This window comes from Salvia splendens, chromosome 12 (genome assembly GCF_004379255.2).
Source record: "Salvia splendens isolate huo1 chromosome 12, SspV2, whole genome shotgun sequence".
In the NCBI taxonomy this organism is placed as follows: domain Eukaryota; kingdom Viridiplantae; phylum Streptophyta; class Magnoliopsida; order Lamiales; family Lamiaceae; genus Salvia; species Salvia splendens.
Genome location: NC_056043.1, coordinates 601,814 through 622,707, shown reverse-complemented (window position 1 = coordinate 622,707; position 20,894 = coordinate 601,814). Strand labels below are relative to the sequence as shown.

Here is a 20,894-nt window from a genome sequence, read left to right as displayed (position 1 = left end):
TCTCTCTTTATTTCTATTACTTTATTCTCCCTACACTTAGCGCACTAAACATATATAAAAGGTTTTTTGTTATTTTATTCATTTATCTAAAATTCAGATAATATTACCATATAAACACTTTGCAAGTAGAATTACCATTTGATGCATATATTACAAATAGTGATCATCACACCTCTTCTTAAATTACAAAATGAACATATTTTTTTCTGCGTACGTGGAAAAAATGAAATAAAAAATGGACGTTTAGTTTCAGGAAAACTAAACCCTCAATGCTAAACCTCGAAGCAAATTAAACGAAAACGAATAAAAGAAACATACCGGCTTCTCCAAATATTCACCTCCAAATACGAAAAAATATGATCTGATAAGGATCTTGGTTGAATCTTTATTTCTTGCCTAGAGCGCTTGCTGTTTTGAGGAGCCGGGCGCCTCAGCTCCCTATAGCGACAGAGGAAGGGAAAATGGACACGGGCAGAGGCTCGTTTCTGAGGGGTTTGGCAGCGGCTATGTCTTCCAACCATTTCCAGTTTGATACTCGTCTTTCCAGCATTTCCTTCTCCTTGGCTTCGTATTCGTTGAACTTGGCCAAGCACTGATCAAAGAACGATTGATCAGCATCCATGAATACCTTGCGCACGTTCCATGTTAGGCTCTGAACCACGTGGTTCCAGTGACCACGGATGCTCTTCTCAATACATGGGAGTATTATAGGGAGTATGACATCTTGGTTTTGAATGATCAAACTTCTTATGTTGTCGTTGTTCCACAGGAAGAGGGCACGCTCAGCTACCTGCCAACAAGAGTAGAAGGAATTTACATTACTGGAGCAACTGATCAAGTTTATCGTATATTACTGTCCACTGCAAATGTTCCATAAATAACAAATCAACGATCAACCAAATGAGACAAATATGATGATTTCTCATTAGTTCTCAAACTGACCTTACTCTAAAAATCATGATTGTGTGTGTGTTCAAAAATATAAGTGGAAAAAGATTAATTTCTCATTGTATAAAAAGCCATCTAAAAATGGGAAGATACTAACTTGATCTAGAAAATCACGGAGTACCATTAATCCCAATCTTGATCTTTCCTGTATTCTAGAAGAAGAAAATGATAAAAACAGAATCATGAAATGAGTTTTTGTGTGTGTGAAGGAAAAGCATAGAAGATTTCGGGGAAATGTAGTTAAAGAAGCAGCTTAGGCCATCCACAACCCACGTCCCTTAATCATATTTTCCCTTCACTATTCATGGGCCCCACATATGTATATGATATTCCCTCTTGCTCGAACTCTTCTTCTAAATATTAATTTAGCAAGCAATAAATATATGCAACATGTCATGTATTCAGAAAACGAAACAGACATCATTAAAACGAAACTAAAGGAGTCAAACTCTTCTAACTGGGAAATGGTAACAAGCAAACTGAAATAAATTAAGGAGAACACGAGCTTCTAATCCGTATGCCAATAACATATTTTTATGCTTCCCCTTCATTACACAAATCAAGAGGGAATAAACAGAATCCAAGATTTTGGATTCAATTTTGTCCAATCATGAATTTACAAGCAGCTCTAAGCAAGATAATCAGATTCATAAAAATGAAATATTCCCTTAATTCAAGGAAACCATTAGACCATGATTGTGTGTGATCAAAACTAGAGATAAGAAGTTCATTTCCCTAACATAATTCAATCTGTATATCCCCTTGCTTGAACTTTTATTACTCCCTCCGTCCCCAAAGAGTATGAACTTTGGGTTCGACACGGGTTTTAATGCATTATTGGTAAAGTAAGAGAGAGATAGATAGAGAAAGTTTTTTAAGTATTGTCCGGGGAGAATGAGTCTCACCTCATTAGAGAGAATAGAGTTTCCAAAATTGGAATGTTCATACTATTTGGGGACGGACGAAAAAGGAAATAGTGCATACTCTTCAGGGACGGAGGGAGTATATAATTTAATGTAGTAAGCGATAAATATATCATGCATTCAGAAAACAAATGGAAAGAAGCAAACTGAAATAAACTAAACAGGAGAATACGAGCTACTAATCACATGCCGATAGTATATTTTTATGCTTCCACGAATTATTAACCAAATCAAGAGAGAAAAAAATGAGATCAGCACCACCTGAAAATGGAAGCTGTTGATGCAGCGACCTATCTGATGGAACAAAGGGACCATCACACGTTGAAACTCCGGAGCCAGCATAGTTTCCAACACTTCCTCTATTTCACTGATAAACATAACCTCCTTGGAGCTATTAGTCACAGGCCAGTACTTCAGAAGACCTCTGATCACTGTATCAGCTAACTTCACATCTTTCTCGACAAATTGAGTTACACAATAAGACAGCTGCTGATGATACGCGCACATTTGCTTTGGTTTATGAAGTGGAATCAACACACGCACAAGAAAAAGCTTATGCTCCTCCTTCAGAGGCAGAGCAAAGCCATTAATAATACTCCCTAATATCTCTAGCAACTCCGCAATCCCATTATGCTTCTCCGACTCAAACATGAAATGATAGAAAATGTTATTGATCGACTTCCTGATAAACGGCCTATGCACCATAAACTTCCCGTATATACGATGCAGAATCGTCTTCAAGTACTCCCTCTCCCTCTGATCCTCCGAGTCAAAAAGATCCAACAATCTCAGCACGAAAGAATGGTCAATGTATCTCTTGGCAAGCTTAGCATCCGTCTCGGAGGAGGACACGAACCTCAGGAAGAACTCGTACACGAGCTGAAGATGATGCCAAGAAGGCTCCAAGACCGGCTCGTCATCCTCCGGATCATACACTTCACCCACCAGCTTACTATCCGGATTCGTAGAAGGCAATGCCCTAAACAGATTCGCCACCAGCATCTTCGTGATCTCGTTCATCACAATCTCACTGAACTTCGAATTCACCAACGAGAAATACTCCAACAGCTGGAGGAGCAAACCCCTCTTAGCATCCTTCTCCATATGAAAGGAGGAGTCAGTAAAATCAAACACCACACAGCACAAATTCAGCTTTTTGATGAACACACTCTGCCGTTCCGAGCTTGAGGCGTCGCTCAAGCTCGGCAACGCCTTGCAAGCAGCCACGTAATTCAACAATGTAGGGCTCCCACGCACCGTAGGCGCCACCGGGAGAGACATACCATTTCTGGACGACAGTGGTGGGCCCGGATTCAAATCGAGAATTGAAGCGTCGGATTCAAACTGAGACTGCTTCGGAGATTGTTTCTTCGGAAGCTTGCCGAATATTTGCTTAATCATATCTATACAGAGACAGAGTCCCCCAAAAACTATGCTAAACAGAGAGCTGATCCATGGAAATGCAATCTAAACAGCCAATCCATTCTATTTGTACGAGCATTTGGAGAATTAATCGAAACTGGTCGAATCAATAAAGCTCGAACCTTTTTTGCATTCGATCACAGTCGGAAAATCTCACCGAATAATATCCGAATCAGTTTAGATACAGAATTTTGAATAGCAATCGCGTAAGCATCAGACAATGGCGAAATCTGAAGCGATGAAAGAGGAAAGTGATAATTTTTTCCTGGATTCAAAACCCTGAGAAGAAGGGAAGTTAATTTTGATAATTGGCAATATTAAAAATGATTTTTTACAATTATTATATTGGAAATAAAATTTCAAGATCTATGATTCTATCCTATCCTATCGATTTATCCCTCAAAATCTTATAGTACGATTATTGAAAATACTTAATTATTATGTGAAATAAATCTATTATAGATATGATCCCAATCTAATCATAACACTATTCCAAGTAGATAAGTTCCACAAAATTCTCTTTTACGTACTATGTATGCGAATGCGACGCACATTATTATATCAAATTATTATTAATATTATTAAAATTTTACATTCCATAAAAATTATTTAATTTATTTATTTAATAAGTTATAAACAAAATTAAAACATGGGCACGGTCATCTTAGTCATAGTTTTAATATTTGCTTGATTATTTTATGGCAAATAATTCCATCATGCCAAGGCAAGTACTATAATTAAAGACATGATCAACTAGAAGTGTTCAGTTTAAATTTAAATGATTCTATCCGGGATTAAATTTGTTGTGCATTTGGTTCCTGAGATTCAATCTCACAATTTAATCCTAGATGGATAATTATTGGATAATTAGTCATAGCTAATCTCCTATGACTAAAATAATCTCACGACTCAATCTTAAATTATATCTTAGTACTCCCTCCGTCCCGCACTACTCGCACTTATTTCCTTTTTGGACGTCCCAAGTTACTTGCACTCTTTCCATTTTTAGTAAAAATTTTCACCTACAGCCGTCATTTTTTACTTTCCTATACACTCATTCTTTAATCTCCGCGCCGAAAAGGAAAGGGGCGAGTAGCCCGGGACGGAGGGAGTATTATTTTATCTTGTAAACCGAACACCAGTATATCAAATGATACTCCATCCGTCCGCCATTAGGAGTCCCAGTTGACCATTTTAGTCCGTCCGCCATTAGGAGTTCCAGTTCATTTTTACAATCTCACAATTCAATCCTAAATGAATAATTATGGGATAATTCATCATAGCTAATCCCCTATGACTAAAATAATCTCACAACTCAATCTTAAATTATATCTTGATATTATTTTATCTTGTAAACCGAACACCAGTATATCAAATGATACTCCCTCCATCCGCCATTAGGAGTCCCAGTTGACCATTTTAGTCCGTCCACCATTAGGAGTTCCGGTTCACTTTTACTATAAGTGGTAGGTACACTTCACTTTCCACTAACTCATTCCACTGGCATTCTATTATAAAACTAATATATAAAAATGGACCACACATTCCACTATCTTTTCTCACCCATTTTCTTTTATATTTCTTAAAACCCGTGCCGAACTCAAATGAGAAAACTGTTAAAATCATGATATAATTAACTAATTTTGAAAGTTGCAAAATCTATCAAAACTAAGCAATGAATGAAAGAACTCAATCACATGACCAGGCCTAAAGCTTTAAATAAAGAATCTCTCTCTCCCTCTTTCATAGTTTAGTAGAAGGCATTACAACACAAACATGACAAGCTAGCAAATTAGAAGCATAAATGGCTAAAACTATCAAACACAACAAACATGAAACACCATAGATTTTGCATTCATTATCAACAGAATCCAGCATAACTCAAGCAATTCAGCAAATCTAGGATTCAAAATCTAACATTTGTAACAAAAAAACAAGCACGTCGACACATTTTTTGAATAAACACCCTCTGCATCCTAACAAAGACAATGCTTAGTGTGGTTTTTAGCCCTCATTCGCGTTCGTGCACACGATAAGGAGGCGGATAGTTAAATATCTCATGCCAGTGCAGACGCGGTAAATAGATAACAAAGGTAGCCATAGATATCCGTGGGAAAAAGCCGCTGTCACTGTACAATTCCTAGATACAACTATACTAGAGCTATTATGTGCTGCTATGCAAGAAATGTGCACAACCTTGTGATGCCTCGGACGAACGTGTCACCTCTTTCTGCGCTTCGGCTCCACCTAGTAATGAAAATCGAAATGCAGTGTCGCCAAGTTAAACTTCAGAACAAGAAGTGGAAAGGCTAATTTGTAATGTGCACAAATTGCAAACACGATGTTTTGGTCCTTGACGACAAATAGCACAATGACCTTATCTAGCTATCATTGTCTACATCTAAATTGAATCGAGAATAAATTCGAAAGCGGAAAGCCACAATACATAATATCTTAATCACTCCAATTCAAAATAGAGAAGAAGCTCGTACCTTTCCCTCATCAGCAGGTGAGACCGGAAAAGAGTTTAAAGACCTTTTGGCATCATCATCTGATGAACAATCAGAGCATAAGAAATGGTCCAATTTCTTCGCTTCTTCAATGGCCATGCCCATACACGAAGGATGAAACCTTCAAAAGAAGATTTGTTAAAAAGACTCAAAATTGTCTTCAGTCAACAATTATACATCTATCATCTCCAAATTTCAGTGCAATGAGTTAATCGAACTGCAAATTTCGATAGCTGCCAAAAAAAGCCATCCAGCTCTTCTACCAGACACCTCTACATATCTTCACAAATAATCTTGTTTTGAGAAAGCATCAACAAATGATTAAATAAATGCAATACTACAACTCATGAATCACAGTCTACTAGAAAAACCCAAAATTCGTAATTCACACCATTCGAGCACTAGAATGCTGAAAAATCAAGTGAAACAGTTAAATCAGGATTCAGCGACACAACAAAAGCGACTAGAATTTGGAAGCCATACCAGTCCTTGCACCCCTCACACTGCACCATGAGATCGTCAGGGTTGTAAGGCATCTCGCATTTGCAATACCTATCACAGCAGATAGGTTGATTGAACATTAAACAATTTTCTTATTTTCATCCACTGAATCTTCAAATTTTTGTACTCACACAGCCACACGGTCAGGAGTAAAGCCTCCAGTCGCAGCCTTGTACTCAAACCTACAAAAGTAATCCTCTGTGCCGACATTCTCAAGCTTGGTGTAATTCTTGAAGTTATGCACAATGCATTTGCCTTCGATAGTGTGAGCACTCTGCACGTCGAAGTGGTCGGACAAGAAGAGCTCCTTCACGCCATGGAACTGCCTGCGGCCCCCTATGGATTCCTCGGGGCGGTAGTACCATCTCACACGTACTTTCACATTGTTCCTATGGTCAGCTTCGATATTCTCCACTTTGGCCACGTACGGGGCCTTGTCTGAGTCGGATGGTCTCATTAACACACAATCTCCCGCTACAAAAACACCCACATTCTTTAGTCCAACCAAGTTCAAAACATTATCTCAATGTGCAAGTGTAGGCATATATAAACCATTAAACTTATAGAATTCGAGATCACTAGTAATACAAACATCAAGAAAATCCCAAATCACATTTGCAAACAGACTACTTTTTTTTTGCAAGAAATATGAGTGCAACATATATAAACAATGGGCACAACACAAATGCAGAAACCAGGCATTCCAAAACACCATAATTCAAACAAAAATCAAGCAAAAATCAAGCAAAAATCAAGAAAAATCAACTATCAACCAACTCCAACATCCAATTACAACATTCACATTCTCAAAAAAACCAAGTCGGAGCAACAAATTAACCCAAACCATGGAAGAATCAGAACCCAAGATCAAATTTTTATGATCAACAGCAGCATAAAACGAACTGGGAAGTTCGCATTGAGCCCCAAAATTCTCTAAAACTAAACAATAAAAAGGAATGACAAAAAGGAGTAGCAACATGAATGAAACATTAATACGTCTGACGATTTTGTTGGTGCCCTTAATGCTGTAAGAATCAAGGTCCTTTTTCCCGGGCTTCGTCTTTGCCATTCCTTTCTCTCAGCTGGGGAGCTAGATTGAGATAGAGAAGCAGAAACCCTAGAAACCGGGATGAGAGCGAGGGGTAGGGGAAGGAATTTGGTGGAAGAGCACTGGTTGGAGTTCAGTTTGCCTCTGCCTCTAGCCGTCTACTTCTGATTTTTTTTTAATTTTTTTTTTATTTCTTTTTTTTTTCATTTGTCCACTGATAAATATCTTATTTATTTTTAATATATTTAACAAGTTGACTTTACGTTTTATTAAGACCATCCAATAGGAATAGCCCAGCAATAGCTCAGCCATAGTCCAGCCACTGCCACATCATCAGCACTAAAAATCCTCCTGCCACATCATCAAAACAAGCAAATAGCCCAGCAATAGCCCAACCATAGCCCAGCCACATACTATCCACATCATTATTAACAAATATATACAAAATGAAATAATTAAAAATCAGACAATATACGGAATTAAATTTACGACACAAAAACGAGAAAATTCACTAATATTAATAAAATATAAAAAGTACATTAATTAAAAAAAATTACATAATTAAAAAATACTAATGGCGGTCAATCCTCCGTGCCCATAACTCTTCAATTAAATCCTTTTAGAGTCGAATATGAGCCGCCGTTTGGCGCATGTCGGCGTGTGCTTGTAAGAGGCCGGCTTCATCGTGAGGTACCCCACTCCGTACGTTGGGGGCGGCCACGCCGTGGCTTGGACCGGCTTCATTATCGTCGTTGACCCAATTGGTCAGTTCGTCACCTTCATCTTCGACAATCATGTTGTGCATGATAATACATGCGTACATGATATCAGCAATGCATTGGACATCCCACAAACGCGTTGGACCCTTAATTGCCGCCCATCGAGACTGGAGCACACCAAATGCGCGCTCCACGTCCTTGCGCGCCGACTCCTGCCGTGCCGCAAAGTAGGCCTTCTTCGCATCTCCTGGGCATCGGATCGTCTTCACAAAGACGGGCCGCCTAGGGTATATCCCATCCGCCAAGTAGTAGCACATATCATGTTGGTTGCCGTTGGCGACAAAACTGATGGCCGGACCGACGCCCTGACACTGCTCGTTGAAAAGTGGCGACGAGTTGAGGACGTTGAGGTCGTTGTTCGAACCAGCTATCCCAAAATACGCGTGCCAAATCCAAAGCCGGTAATCAGCTACGGCCTCCAGGATCATCGTGGGATTCTTTCCCTTGTAGCCGGACGTGTAGAACCCCTTCCAGGCTGCGGGACAGTTCTTCCAGTCCCAATGCATACAATCTATGCTGCCTAACATACCCGGGAACCCATGCTGACTCCCGTGCATCCGCAACAGATCTTGGCAGTCTTCGGGGGTAGGCTTTCGCAGATACTGATCACCGAATACTTCTATCACTCCCAGACAGAAATTCTTCAGACATTGCAAGGCAGTCGTCTCACCGATGTGGAGATACTCGTCCCACATGTCTGCCGCGCCTCCGTAGGCCAACTGCCGGATTGCCGCAGTGCACTTTTGAATAGGTGTGTGGCCGGGTCTGCCAGACGCATCGTGTCTGAAGCGGAAATACAGATATCGAGACTCCAAAGCGTTGACAATACGCATAAACAGGTTCCTGGTCATCCTAAAACGACGCCTGAAAAGGTTGGCGTTGAACCGAGGCTCCTGTGCGAAGTAGTCTTCGTATAGGCGCTGATGTGCAGCTACGTGATCCCGATCAATCACACTGCGGCGGTGGACCACTGGGGGAGGTCGAGGTATCGCCGGCTGCAAGGCCCTTTCCATCCATTGGTTTATCGCGTTGGTCGTATAGGCGTCCAACGCCTCGGCCATTCGACGTTCGTACTCCTCAGCATCCCCTCCGCTACCACCACTACTACCACCAGCATTACTCATTTTGCGTTGTTGATCTTGAACAGAAATTAAGATAGAGAGAGTACTCGTTAAAACAAGTCGTGCGAATGAAAATGACGAACAAAGCGCGTATATATAGTGTTTCGAAAAAAAAAATTATTTTTTCGCGCTAGGCGGTGCGCTGGGCGATCCGGGCGCTGCAATAGCGCCGAACGGACCGCCCAGCCGACCGCCCAGCGCCACATAACCGCCCAGCGCTGCGCGGTTTCTCTCTCCACTCAGCCGCTGGGCGGCTGCAATAGACCGCCCAGCGAACCGCCCAGCGCCGGCGCTCGGCTGGGCGGTCGCTGGACGCCTATTGTGGATGGTCTAACGCATTTCACTAACATTTTATTACTCCCTTCGTCTTCTATAATTTGTCATCATTTGACCTAGCACGGATTTTAAGAAATGAATGGAAAGTGGCTTGAAAAAGTTAGTGGCATGTGAATCCTACTTTTATATATTAATTTTATAATAAAACATGAGTGAGAATGAGTTAGTGAAATATGAGGTCAACTACCAAAAATGATAAAAGTGAAAGGTGACAAATTTTTCGGGACGGACGGAAATGGAAATAAGTGACAAATCTTCAGGGACGGAAGGAGTATAAAAGTAATACTCCCTACGTCCCATAGTAGATGTCTCACTTTCCTTTTTAGTTTGTCCCACAAAAGATGTCACATTTTTTTTTTAGGAAAAAGTTCTCCCTCACATTAATATAAATATACTATTTTCTCTCTCCACCTAACACACAAAACAATATCTCCTAAAATCTCATGTCATTTCCCAAGTATGTCATCTATTATGGGACGGAGCGAGTATATAAAAGGAGATCTCACTTTTCACTAACTTTTTTTACTCGCTTTATTTTATAAATTTAAACAATTTTTTAAAAATTTGTGTTGATGATATATGTGATATGTAATCATGAACCAAGGAAGTATAACTTTATTTGTTGAAATTTTAAAATAATGTAAATTTTATAAGCTTTTATTATTGAGATTGAGATTTGGCAAAATGTTGGTCTTGGCTACTAAAGTGACCAAGGAAAGCCCAAATATTCACATAGTGTAAATGAATCTAAAACTATTCATGATTGATGATTCAGTACTCCATTAGTGTTAAAGGGATCTTGTATAGGCCAGTGTGTTTGGTTCGCAACCACACGGTCTGCGCGAAACGTTTTCGTCCGAAACAGAACATAAACACGCAGTCGCGTGCTTCATTAGACAAACCACGCAACTTGCATCGAGCATCGTCTCCGCTCCAGAATATTTCAATTAATTGAGTGGAATGTATCATGGGTGCGCCACGGGTTTCGGTGGCAGGAGGAATTTTTATTGAGCGCGCAATTAGACCGGATCCTGTCTCGCTCGATCTATATATCCAATCCGGTTTAATTTATCGAATTTAAATTTTTTGTAATATTTTTTAATTCTCAAATAATCCTTTATTAACATAACCTCAAAGTCTATAAAATTAATTATAAAAATGACCCATGAATAAGATGTCAGCTCGCATGATTGGAATTTTTTCATTTCACATTTCAACTTAACTGAATCTTAGACTTCAAGTATTAGAACGAATTAAATGAGTTTCATTGTTTTGTGAGAAAAAAGAAGTTGGAAAATTCTTACGTTGTTGAATTCGTCGTCCCAATTTATACGATATGGATTATCTTGAAAGATTTTTTATTACTACAGTAAGTACTATTTATGATTTATTTGTAAATAAGTCATTCAAGTTGACTTGCATGTCGTCTACGCAATTTGAGGAATTTTATGAGTCGATATTTACCTATTTAAAACGTTACATTCGAGAAAGGATTATCCCACAAATACACTTCACTTCCTTAGAATTAAAAAGAGAGTAAGATTTCTCATAAAAGAATATCGATCAAATTTATTCTCATTGTTCTTTTCTATGTATTTGTTTCAGGAGATGCAGAAGTGAGATGCATGGCGAGCAAGAGAGAAGCTCTTCTAAGCTACAAGAATGGTCTCATCGACGAGGGTGGTATTCTCTCGTCGTGGCAAAGCAACGAATGCTGCAAATGCCATGGTGTTGAGTGCAGCAACACCACGGGCGGGCCATGTCACCACTCTCCATCTTAATAATGCTGATTATGATGTTGCGTTGCAAGGCGAGGTTCGTTCTTCGTTGAATGAGTTGCATCATTTAAATTATCTTGACCTGAGTGGGAATGATTTTGGAGGTATTCCAATCCCGAAACTCATTGGCTCCATGAAACAATGTATCTTCGGAATTCTAACTTTTCTGGGACTATTCCTACTGAGTTAGGCAACCTTACCAACCTACGCTCACTTCATCTCTCATTTAACTTTTCAAGTCTCTCTTTGTTGTCTTCCCTTGATTTGAGTCAAATTGTTTTAAGCAATATCAACTGGTTACACCAAATCCTAAGCCATCAATTCCTACATGAATTGCATTTGGCATTCTGTAACATCGGTGTTGACTCTTTTCCTACATCTAATTCCACCAAGTGAGAGCTAACTATAAATCTAACTATCTAAGAGAGAATGTGAATAAATATGTGTGTTGAAGAGTAACTGCTACACAAAGAGCTGAAATGGAAGGTAAATATGGACAAGACATATTATTTAGGACAAGAAGTTAACATACTTAATGTTTATGACCAAAAAGTATTTTACACAAATGTGTATAACTAAATATGGACTTTAAAATGCAGTTGATCATTAATTTGGACCAAAAGGTAACACACTAATACGCAGACCAAATAGGTATTTTATGCAAAAGTACATAACCAAATTTGAATTTTAAAATGTGGTTGACCGTTAATTTTTATGAATCGTTGAACATAAAACTAAAATATTGTACTCCAGCATTATTTAAAAGCAAAATACTACTCCCTCCGTCCCTTATAATTTATCACCATTTGACATGACACGAGTTTTAAGAAATGTAATGAAAAGTGGGTTGAAAAAGTTATTGGCATGTAAGTCCTACTTTTATATATTAGTTTATAATAAAATATGAGTAAGAATGAATTAGTGGAATGTGGGGTCCACTACCAAAAATAGAAAAATGAAAGGTGACAAATTTTTAGGAACATACGAAAATGGAAATAAATGACAAATTTTCAGAGACTGGGGAAGTAACACGCTTATTATATAGTATGATTAAATTATTTTGTGTAAATCAAAAATATTAATTTGACTTTAATTTTTTTTATTAATAATGCAAACCTTGTAGTTGGGTTTCAATAAAACAGTCATTTAATGTAAAAACTACAAGTGAATTGGGCTTGCATATTGAGGTTTGTATAAATGCTAATTTGGGCTTCTCAAGTGACTATGGAAAGCCCAAATATTCACGAGTGCGCACGTTCAGACTTGAATGATTAATTATCGATATATAGACTTGAATTATTAATTAGAATGCATTAAATCAACTATGAGAAAATGAGTTGGAAAACTCATTCGTCTTCAAATAATTTCTATGTTAGTTGCGATTAGGATTTAGGACTTAGTCAAAAGTCACTTTCTTGTGTTGTCTTTTAAATTGATTTACAAGTCATCTAAGAAATTGAGAAAATGGACAAATGCACTTCACTTTCATATAGTACATAATTAGAGAGTATGATTTCTCACAAAAGATAATTAGCATTCAAACTTCTTCTTGTTGTTCTTTTATGCTAATCACGAATTCCTATATGTTCAAATAATGCACTTTACTAATGAAACGACGTAGTTTTGTTCATGAGAGAATCGGGGATGTTGTGAATGCATATAATCTCATAATTTTATATTAACATTTTAGCACTGATGTTTTTAGTGGCGTCATTTATATACAATTATACAAAACATGTAATTGGATGCCATTTAAATGTCTTCATGCTAGCTTGGATCAATAACATTCCAAACTCTAATATTTTACTGAAAATCAAAATTATTATTGTCATTAAACTAGAATTTTCATTATTGTGGAGTAGTGGGTTTAGGGCTTAATGCCATTTAAAACTATCTTTGATGACTTTCTATTTACTAAAATAAGAAAATTTCGAAAATTCCAACCACGTAGCCGACTTCGTATAAATGTGTGATTTTGACTATAATGTACTTCCTTGTCATGTATTAATTCAAAATAAATTCTCTTTTGGAATCACATCTTTTCCAATAATTAATCACTAAGTCTTCTATGATCATTTTTTTGTCTTCCCTTTGTCTTCGTTTGCGTACAGTTTTTCAAGTCCAACAAACAATTATTTCCCTTGTTTTCCAAGTTCAATAGCAATAATAGAGATGTGTTGGGCTATTTAAACCCCACCAACTTGAGATTCTTCAACACCAAATAAATATAGACAAAACATGATTTCTTACAAAAGAATAGCACTTCTTGTTCTTTTCTGTGTGTTTGTTTCTGGAGATGCAAAAGTGAGTTGCATGGAGAGGGAGAGAGAAGCTCTTCTAAGCTTCAAGAATGGCCTCATTGATGACCATGGCCATCTCTCGTCATGGCAAAGCGATGAATGCTGCGAATGGTATGGTGTTGAGTGCAACAACACTACTCGCCATGTCATCACCCTCCGTGTTAATGGCGTGAAATTAAGAGGTAAGATTGGTTCTTCATTGCTTGAGTTGCATCATCTGGATTATCTTGACCTCAGTCGGAATGATTTTGGAGGCATTCCAATCCCGGAACTCATTGTTTCCATGAAACAGTTGCAACACTTGTATCTAGGGAGTTCTAACTTTTCTGGGATTGTTCCTATTCAGATAGGGAACCTTACCAACCTGCGCTCACTTGATCTCTCGTATAACTCTTTGAAAACTGAGAATCTTGATTGGCTTTTAAGTCTGTCTTTGTTGTCTTCTCTTGATCTCAGTCAAATCAATTTGAGTCATACCAACTGGTTACACAAAATCCTAAATCTTCAATTCCTGCATGAATTGCATTTGGTGTCATGTAACGTAAATGTTGGCAACCCTCTTCTTAACTCTTCTTCTTCTTCTTCTTCTTCTTCTTCGAGGAGGCGGAGGAGGAGGAGGAGGCGGAGGAGGAGGAGAGGAGGAGGAGGAGGAGGAGGAGGAGGAGGAGGAGGAGGAGGAGGAGGAGGAGGAGGAGGAGGAGGAGGAGGAGGAGGAGGAGGAGGAGGAGGAGGAGGAGGAGGAGGAGGAGGAGGAGGAGGGGGGAGGAGGAGGAGGAGGAGGAGGAGGAGGAGGAGGAGGAGGAGGAGGAGGAGGAGGAGGAGGAGGAGGAGGAGGAGGGGAGGAGGCTTCTTCTTCTTCTTCGGAGGAGGAGGAGGAGGAGGAGGAGGAGAGGAGGAGGAGTTCTTCTTCTTCTTCTTGAGGAGGAGTTCGGAGGCTTCTTCTTCTTCTTCTTCTTCTTCTTCTTCTTCTTCTTCTTCTTCTTCTTCTTCTTCTTCTTCTTCTTCTTCTTCTTCTTCTTCTTCTTCTTCTTCTTCTTCTTCTTCTTCTTCTTCTACATCTCTTTCTATACTTGGTTCCGTATTGGAATCACTCGAAATACTGAACTTGTCTTCTAATCAACTCAACGGATCGATGCCAGACCTGAGAGCATTTTCTTCATTGACACAACTGAACCTTTCGGCTAACAACTTTACAGGTTCCATTCCAATTAGGGTTGGCCAACTCTCCAAGCTTCAACTTCTAGATCTTTCTCATAATTCTTTGGAAGGTTTAGTCTCTGAATCCCACTTCGTCAAGCATGATAAGTTAAACACACTCGACTTATCCTTCAATTCATTGATCTTCGATATTCCCCTCGATTGGAGCCCTCCTTTCCAGTTGAAAACACTATGCTTAGCCAGGTGCAATGTGGGTCCATATTTTCCGAAATGGATCCGGTTTCAAAGGAATTAGTCATTTCTTGATCTTAGTGGTGCCAATATAGCAGATGAAGCCCCAGAGTGGTTTTGGAATTCGTCTTCTTTAATACAGAACTTATATCTCTACGACAATCAAATAAGGGGTACAGTTCCGAATCTATCGTCCACCTCCATCGAGTTCATGGATCTTAGTGTCAATCAGTTTTCAGGTTCCATACCATTATTTCCTGCCAATGCATATCGTATTTACGAGTGGAAATATGTTCAGTGGTTCAATTTCATCTATTTGCAAAACTCACCTCCATCAGCTAAGATACCTCCTCATCTCAGATAATCAGTTGTCAGGAATTATTCCCAACTTGCACACTCTCCATTTGGTTAACAACAGTTTTTCGAGTGAAATTTCCCGCCTCTTTTGGCAATTTACGAAATTTCGTTTCACTGCATATGCATGGCAATAATTTATCTGGTGAGTTGCCTTACAATTTGAGACATTGCCAGGAATTGAGATTCATTGATCTTGGAGGAAACAATTTGAATGGAGAGATCCCGACTTGGATTGGCCGGTTGTATAACATGCAATATCTAATCCTTCGTGGAAATATATTGCATGGTAGTATTCCTATTGAGATATGTCATCTTACTAATATTGGTAAAATGGAGATTCTAGATTCTCTTGATCTATCACAGAACCAACTCTCTGGCAAAATACCTACAAGTTTGGCAGAAATATACACTCTCTTGGTGTTCTTGATTTGTCAAACAACAATTTGCTTGGAAAAATCCCAACAAGCACTCAACTTCACAGCTTTGATGCATCATCTTATGCTGGGAATGATGGACTCTGTGGTGACCCTCTGCCAAAGTGCCTCGACGATAGGTTGAGGCCATCCACCATAAATCCGGGGGTAAACATGAATGAGAGAGACAGCAACAACTTCTCATTTATGGAAGAAGTTGGTATATCAATGGGCTTTGGTTTTATCTTTGGATTTTGGGGAGTTGTTGGTTCAATCATATTGAAGAAATCATGGAGAATTGCATTCTTCAATTTGTTTGATGATTGTTGTGTTTGTATCCAAATGGAGACGAAGCTAAAGTAAAGGTAATTGTAAGTACATTCCATGCTTAAATACATATTTAGGTTAATTGTTGCGATTGAGATTTTGTTTTTTGAATTATAACCTTCCCATTTTCTACGCGCTTCGACGTTGAATCAAGATGAAGAAACTCATGGATATGGATCTTTATAAGTTATTGTCATTTGGATTGGTTTCTTTTTTCTTTGCTCTGTTTTGTGAATACCGTAGGGCAGAAAATTCGGTCGGTTCGGCTCTAACCGAACCGACCGATCGGTTAACCGAGTCCTCAATTGACCGAAAATGAAGAACCGGAACCGGAACCGAATTAAAAATAAAAATAAAATGTTGCTGTTGGGATTCAATCCCTTGCCAATGGGTGAGAAATACGGCCAGACAACCACTTGCACCAATTGCTCTTAATGTTTCATATGTTTGTAAAAAAATATTTATGCTGAAAATGGTGGTGAACTGGTGATTATACTAAAAACGCCAAAATCTTGAGTGAAGAGAAGGAGGAGGCGCGGGTCCGTGGCGGAGCGTCGCAGTAGCGGCCGGTGGGTAGGGAAACAGCGCCGGAAAATAGGGTTGCCGGCTGCGTGGTGTGGAGGAGGCTGTGCTGCCCCGTAAGAGTAGAATAGGAAAGGAAAGGAAGGGCGGCGTGATTAGTTTTGGGCGGTTCTAATCGGTTCTCGGTTAACCGAGGAACCGATCGTCGCCTAGCATTTGGAACCGAAACCGAACCAATAACCGACATTCTCGGAATGTCAGTTATCGGTTAACCGAGAACCGTTGTGATTCGGTTCGGTCATCGGTTAACCAACTAACCGATGACCGAATTCCCAGCCCTAGGAATATAGGGCATATGTATTCCACTTTTTTTACTTACTTTCATTTGTACTAATGTTTTAACGAACTGATCAAAACCAATTGTACAACTAGTTCAATCAATATTAATTATATACTATCATATATACTATAAGTAGGGTAAATATATAATATACAAAAAATATCCAAATATAATCGATTGTTAATTATACGAATATATAATTAAACATGAACTATTAGTTAGCGAAGAAAAAAATATTTATATGTATGTATAGAGGTATATCTGACTGTACCCACTATTCACACGGCCATTTTATCACATGATTTGTGTTTTTTGTGAAACAATTGCATGTGGGAACCCAATTTTTAGACATGTGCAATATTTTCTCCCTACATATCACAAACCACATGATTGATTCCCTACATCTCTTGCTTTTATTGTTGAATGTCAATTATTATTCTACACTTGGTGAAACTTTATTTGATACTCTCCAATTTTGTTAATCAAACATCAAAATCACACCCCTAAAATAAATACATGTAGAAATAATAGACTTATATATGTGGTCCTTAAGGTTTATCTTGTCTGTTAATTTATCTTGAAAAATCTTCGAAGAATCTTCCTTCATTTTCTTGTTCCGTCCTTCAAAGCTGACTAGTAGGTAAATCACCTAAGCAAGTTAGATTTTATTTTAAGGATTGTATCAATTTTTCTTTACCTATTTAAACCGTTTCATTTGGAGCATCCCACAAATATAATTCACTTCCATATATCAATATGATTTCTGATAAAAGAATTGCAATCAAATTTGTTCTTGGTGTTCTGTTCTGTGCGTTTGTTTCGGGAGATTCAGAAGTGAGATGCGTGGAGAGGGAGAGAGAAGCTCTTCTAAGCTTCAAGAATGGCCTCATCTACGAGCATGGCCATCTGTCGTCGTGGCAAAGCAACGAATGCTGCAAATGGTATGGCGTCGAGTGCAGCAACGCCACCGGCCACGTCATCAGCCTCCAGCTTAATGGTGTGAATTTAAGAGGTAAGGTTGGCTCCTCATTGCTTGAGTTGCATCAATTAAATTCTCTTGGCCTCAGTTGGAATGATTTTGGAGGCATTCCGATCCCGGAATTCATTGGCTCCATGAAACAGTTGCAACACTTGTATCTAAGGAGTTCTAACTTTTCCGGGTTTGTCCCTCCTCAGATAGGGAACCTTACCAACCTACGCGCACTTGATCTCTCGTATAACTCTTTGAGGATTGAGAATCTCGATTGGCTTGCAAGTCTCTCTTTGTTGTCTTATCTTGATCTGAGTCACATTGACCTAAGTCATGCCAATTTGTTAGAACATGTCACAAGTCTTCATTTTCTACGTGAATTGCACTTGGCCTTCTGTAACATTAGTGTTGTCAAGCATTCTGCTTCTCCTCATATAAGGAGCCTTACCAGCCTACGCTCACTTGATCTCTCGTTTAACTCTTTAAGTTCTACATCTATATTTATATTTGTTTCGGAGTTGGAATCACTTGAAATATTGAACCTGGAATATAATCAACTCAATGGATCAATACTAGACCTGAGAGCATTTTCTTCACTGAAAGAATTGTACCTTTCCGGGAATAACTTGACAGGCTCCATTCCTCTAAGTATCGGCCAACTCTCGGAGATTCAAGTTCTAGACCTTTCTTATAACTCTTTGGAAGGTTTAGTCTCCGAATCCCACTTTATGAAGCTCCATAAGTTAAACACACTAGATTTATCCTTCAATCCACTGATGTTGGATATTGCCCCGGATTGGAGTCCTCCTTTTCAGTTGAAAACTATATCGTTAGCTGGGTGCAGCGTGGGGCCGTATTTTCCAAAATGGATCCGAACACAGAGGAATTTGTCATCCCTTGATGTCCATGGTGCCAATATAACAGATGAAGCGCCAAGGTGGTTGTGGACTACGCTTTCTTTATTACAACACTTACATCTCTCCGACAATCAAATAAGTGGTATAGTTCCGGATCTCTCAACCACCTCCATCCTGCACATTGATCTAAGCAACAATCAATTCTCAAGTCATATACCATTATTTCCTACCAATATTAGTGGTATTTACTTGGGTGGAAATATGTTCAATGGTTCACTTTCATCTATTTGCGAAACTCGCCATGATAATCTTAGATCCCTTACCCTCTCAAACAATCAGTTGGCAGGAGAGGTTCCGAACTGCTGGGAGAAAATGCCCAACTTACTCTCCCTCAATTTGGCAAACAATAGTTTTTCGGGTGAAATTCCAGCCTCTCTGGGGGCTTTAGGGTACAATGTTGCACTGCAGATGCATGGTAACAATTTATGGGGCGAGTTGCCTTACAGTTTGAGACATTGCCAAGAATTGAGATTGATTGATGTTGGAGGGAATTTGTTAACAGGAGAGATCCCCACTTGGATTGGGCAGATGTATAACATGCATTTTCTAAACCTTCGTGGAAATAAATTGCATGGCGGTATTCCTTCCCAGATATGCAACCTTACTAGAATTCAAGTTTTGGACTTGTCGATAAACAAGTTGGATTCGATCATACCTGATTGCTTCAACAATTTTACAGCCTTGGCCAGTACGAATATCTTATATTATGATCTGTATTTTTTCGGTACAAATTTTGATATTATGGACGAAAATAAGCAGGGTGGAGGATATTCATCGTTTCAATGGAAAGGTCAGCAATTGGAATACAAGAAAAATCTGGGGCTTCTCAAACTCATTGATTTCTCAAGCAATAGATTGAACGGCAGCATTCCAAAATCATTTTCTGAGATGAGGGGATTAAATTCCTTGAATCTATCAGGAAATAGTTTGACCGGGACTATAATTCCTGACATTGGTCAAATGGATATGTTGAATTCTCTTGATCTATCACACAACCAACTCTCTGGCAACATACCAACCAGTCTCGCACAAATATACTCTCTTGGCGTTCTTGATGTGTCGAACAACAACTTGTCCGGGAAAATTCCAGCAAGTACTCAACTTCAAAGCTTCCATGCTTCGGCTTATGCCGGGAATGATGGACTCTGTGGCGACCCTCTGCCAAAGTGCCAAGAAGATAGCTCCAGGCCACACGCCACTGCACCTGGGGAAAACATGAATGAGAACAACGACATCAACTTCTCGTTTATGCAGCGATTTGGCATATCAATGGCCTTTGGTTTTGTTTTTGGATTTTGGGGGAGTTGCTGGCTTATTCTTCAACCTGCTGGATATTGGTTCTAAGTCGAGACTTCTGTGCTTGTATCTGGATTTTTTTTTTCTTTTGTTGTGAATTAGGTATATGTACTTATCACTTTGTTTTTTTAGTATTATGTTTACTTTCATTTGTAAAATTTTGTGTTGGTTTGTAGTTTTTTCTTCTAAAAATGGAAGCTTGTGTTTTTGTATACTAAGGCGAATACATTGCAATACGCTACTGTGTGCCCCGATTATTTTCAACTAGATCATATTGGATTCGACCATGTTTGTCTTTATTGCGTGTCGATTCACTGCAAGCTATATCATTTGAGGTTGGCATTTAAGTCGTAATTAGTAAAAGATGAGAGAGAGGGGAAAAAAAGTTGAACTAGTGTAGGGAAGATGATGGGTTCATAAATGATAAAGTAATAGAGAAAAAGAAAAGATTTCTATAAATGAATATCAGACTATTTGTATGAGACGATAAAAAAAAGTAAATTAAGCCTATTTCTGTAGAGGAAAGGATTACTTTTCAGGAGGAAAGGAATATTTTAAAAAAATAGTTTCAAAAAAAAAAGCCCATACTTTAGGTTGATCTTCGCTATGTCGAATAATAGAAAAAGCCCATTTATGATGGGCCTTCGCTTCAAATCGGCCCATGTCGCTTTAGTGTATGCCTTGAGTCCTTGACTAT

General features: G+C 38.8%; 4 protein-coding genes across 5 annotated transcripts; 2 read left to right on the top strand and 2 right to left on the bottom strand.

The window, feature by feature from the left end:
• Nucleotides 1-126: 126 nt before the first annotated feature.
• On the bottom strand, nt 127-3,665 carry LOC121756857 (serine/threonine protein phosphatase 2A 59 kDa regulatory subunit B' gamma isoform-like). The gene is made up of 2 exons (XM_042152268.1): nt 2,133-3,665; nt 127-790 (listed from the first exon to the last, which is right to left on the bottom strand). The coding sequence occupies exons 1-2, from the start codon at nt 3,270-3,272 to the stop codon at nt 431-433; spliced, it is 1,500 nt and encodes a 499-aa protein (XP_042008202.1). The 5' UTR covers nt 3,273-3,665; the 3' UTR covers nt 127-430.
• Nucleotides 3,666-5,122: 1,457 nt separating this feature from the next.
• LOC121759490 (chromatin remodeling protein EBS-like) lies at nt 5,123-7,513 on the bottom strand. 2 transcript variants are annotated; one of them, XM_042155086.1, is made up of 5 exons: nt 7,301-7,513; nt 6,436-6,778; nt 6,287-6,355; nt 5,786-5,924; nt 5,123-5,540 (listed from the first exon to the last, which is right to left on the bottom strand). In XM_042155086.1, exons 1-5 carry the CDS (start codon nt 7,371-7,373, stop codon nt 5,514-5,516), a joined length of 651 nt encoding a protein of 216 aa, XP_042011020.1. In that variant the 5' UTR covers nt 7,374-7,513; the 3' UTR covers nt 5,123-5,513. The 2 variants fall into 2 exon arrangements, with proteins under 2 accessions (XP_042011020.1, XP_042011021.1); XM_042155087.1 differs by having other exon boundaries at nt 7,282-7,462.
• A 3,737-nt stretch (nt 7,514-11,250) lies between these two features.
• Nucleotides 11,251-16,188, top strand: LOC121759070 (receptor-like protein EIX2). The gene is made up of 5 exons (XM_042154569.1): nt 11,251-11,470; nt 13,663-14,091; nt 14,863-15,067; nt 15,137-15,294; nt 15,776-16,188. The coding sequence occupies exons 1-5, from the start codon at nt 11,251-11,253 to the stop codon at nt 16,186-16,188; spliced, it is 1,425 nt and encodes a 474-aa protein (XP_042010503.1).
• Nucleotides 16,189-17,770: 1,582 nt separating this feature from the next.
• On the top strand, nt 17,771-20,245 carry LOC121759067 (receptor-like protein EIX2). Its single transcript, XM_042154566.1, has one exon. The coding sequence runs from the start codon at nt 17,771-17,773 to the stop codon at nt 20,243-20,245; it is 2,475 nt and encodes an 824-aa protein (XP_042010500.1).
• Nucleotides 20,246-20,894: the final 649 nt, after the last annotated feature.

Coding starts and splice junctions, on each gene's coding strand:
- LOC121759070 (XM_042154569.1), top strand. CDS start 11,251: ATGGTCTCATCGACGAGGGTGGTATTCTCTCGTCGTGGCAAAGCAACG. Junction 11,471..13,662: donor GAGTGGGAATGATTTTGGAG/GTATTCCAATCC, acceptor TTGTTTCTGGAG/ATGCAAAAGTGAGTTGCATG. Junction 14,092..14,862: donor GAATCTTGATTGGCTTTTAA/GTCTGTCTTTGT, acceptor ACAACTTTACAG/GTTCCATTCCAATTAGGGTT.
- LOC121759067 (XM_042154566.1), top strand. CDS start 17,771: ATGATTTCTGATAAAAGAATTGCAATCAAATTTGTTCTTGGTGTTCTG.
- LOC121756857 (XM_042152268.1), bottom strand. CDS start 3,272: ATGATTAAGCAAATATTCGGCAAGCTTCCGAAGAAACAATCTCCGAAG. Junction 791..2,132: donor TCAACAGCTTCCATTTTCAG/GTGGTGCTGATC, acceptor TCTTGTTGGCAG/GTAGCTGAGCGTGCCCTCTT.
- LOC121759490 (XM_042155086.1), bottom strand. CDS start 7,373: ATGGCAAAGACGAAGCCCGGGAAAAAGGACCTTGATTCTTACAGCATT. Junction 6,779..7,300: donor CACCAACAAAATCGTCAGAC/GTATTAATGTTT, acceptor GTGTTTTTGTAG/CGGGAGATTGTGTGTTAATG. Junction 6,356..6,435: donor ACTCCTGACCGTGTGGCTGT/GTGAGTACAAAA, acceptor CTGCTGTGATAG/GTATTGCAAATGCGAGATGC.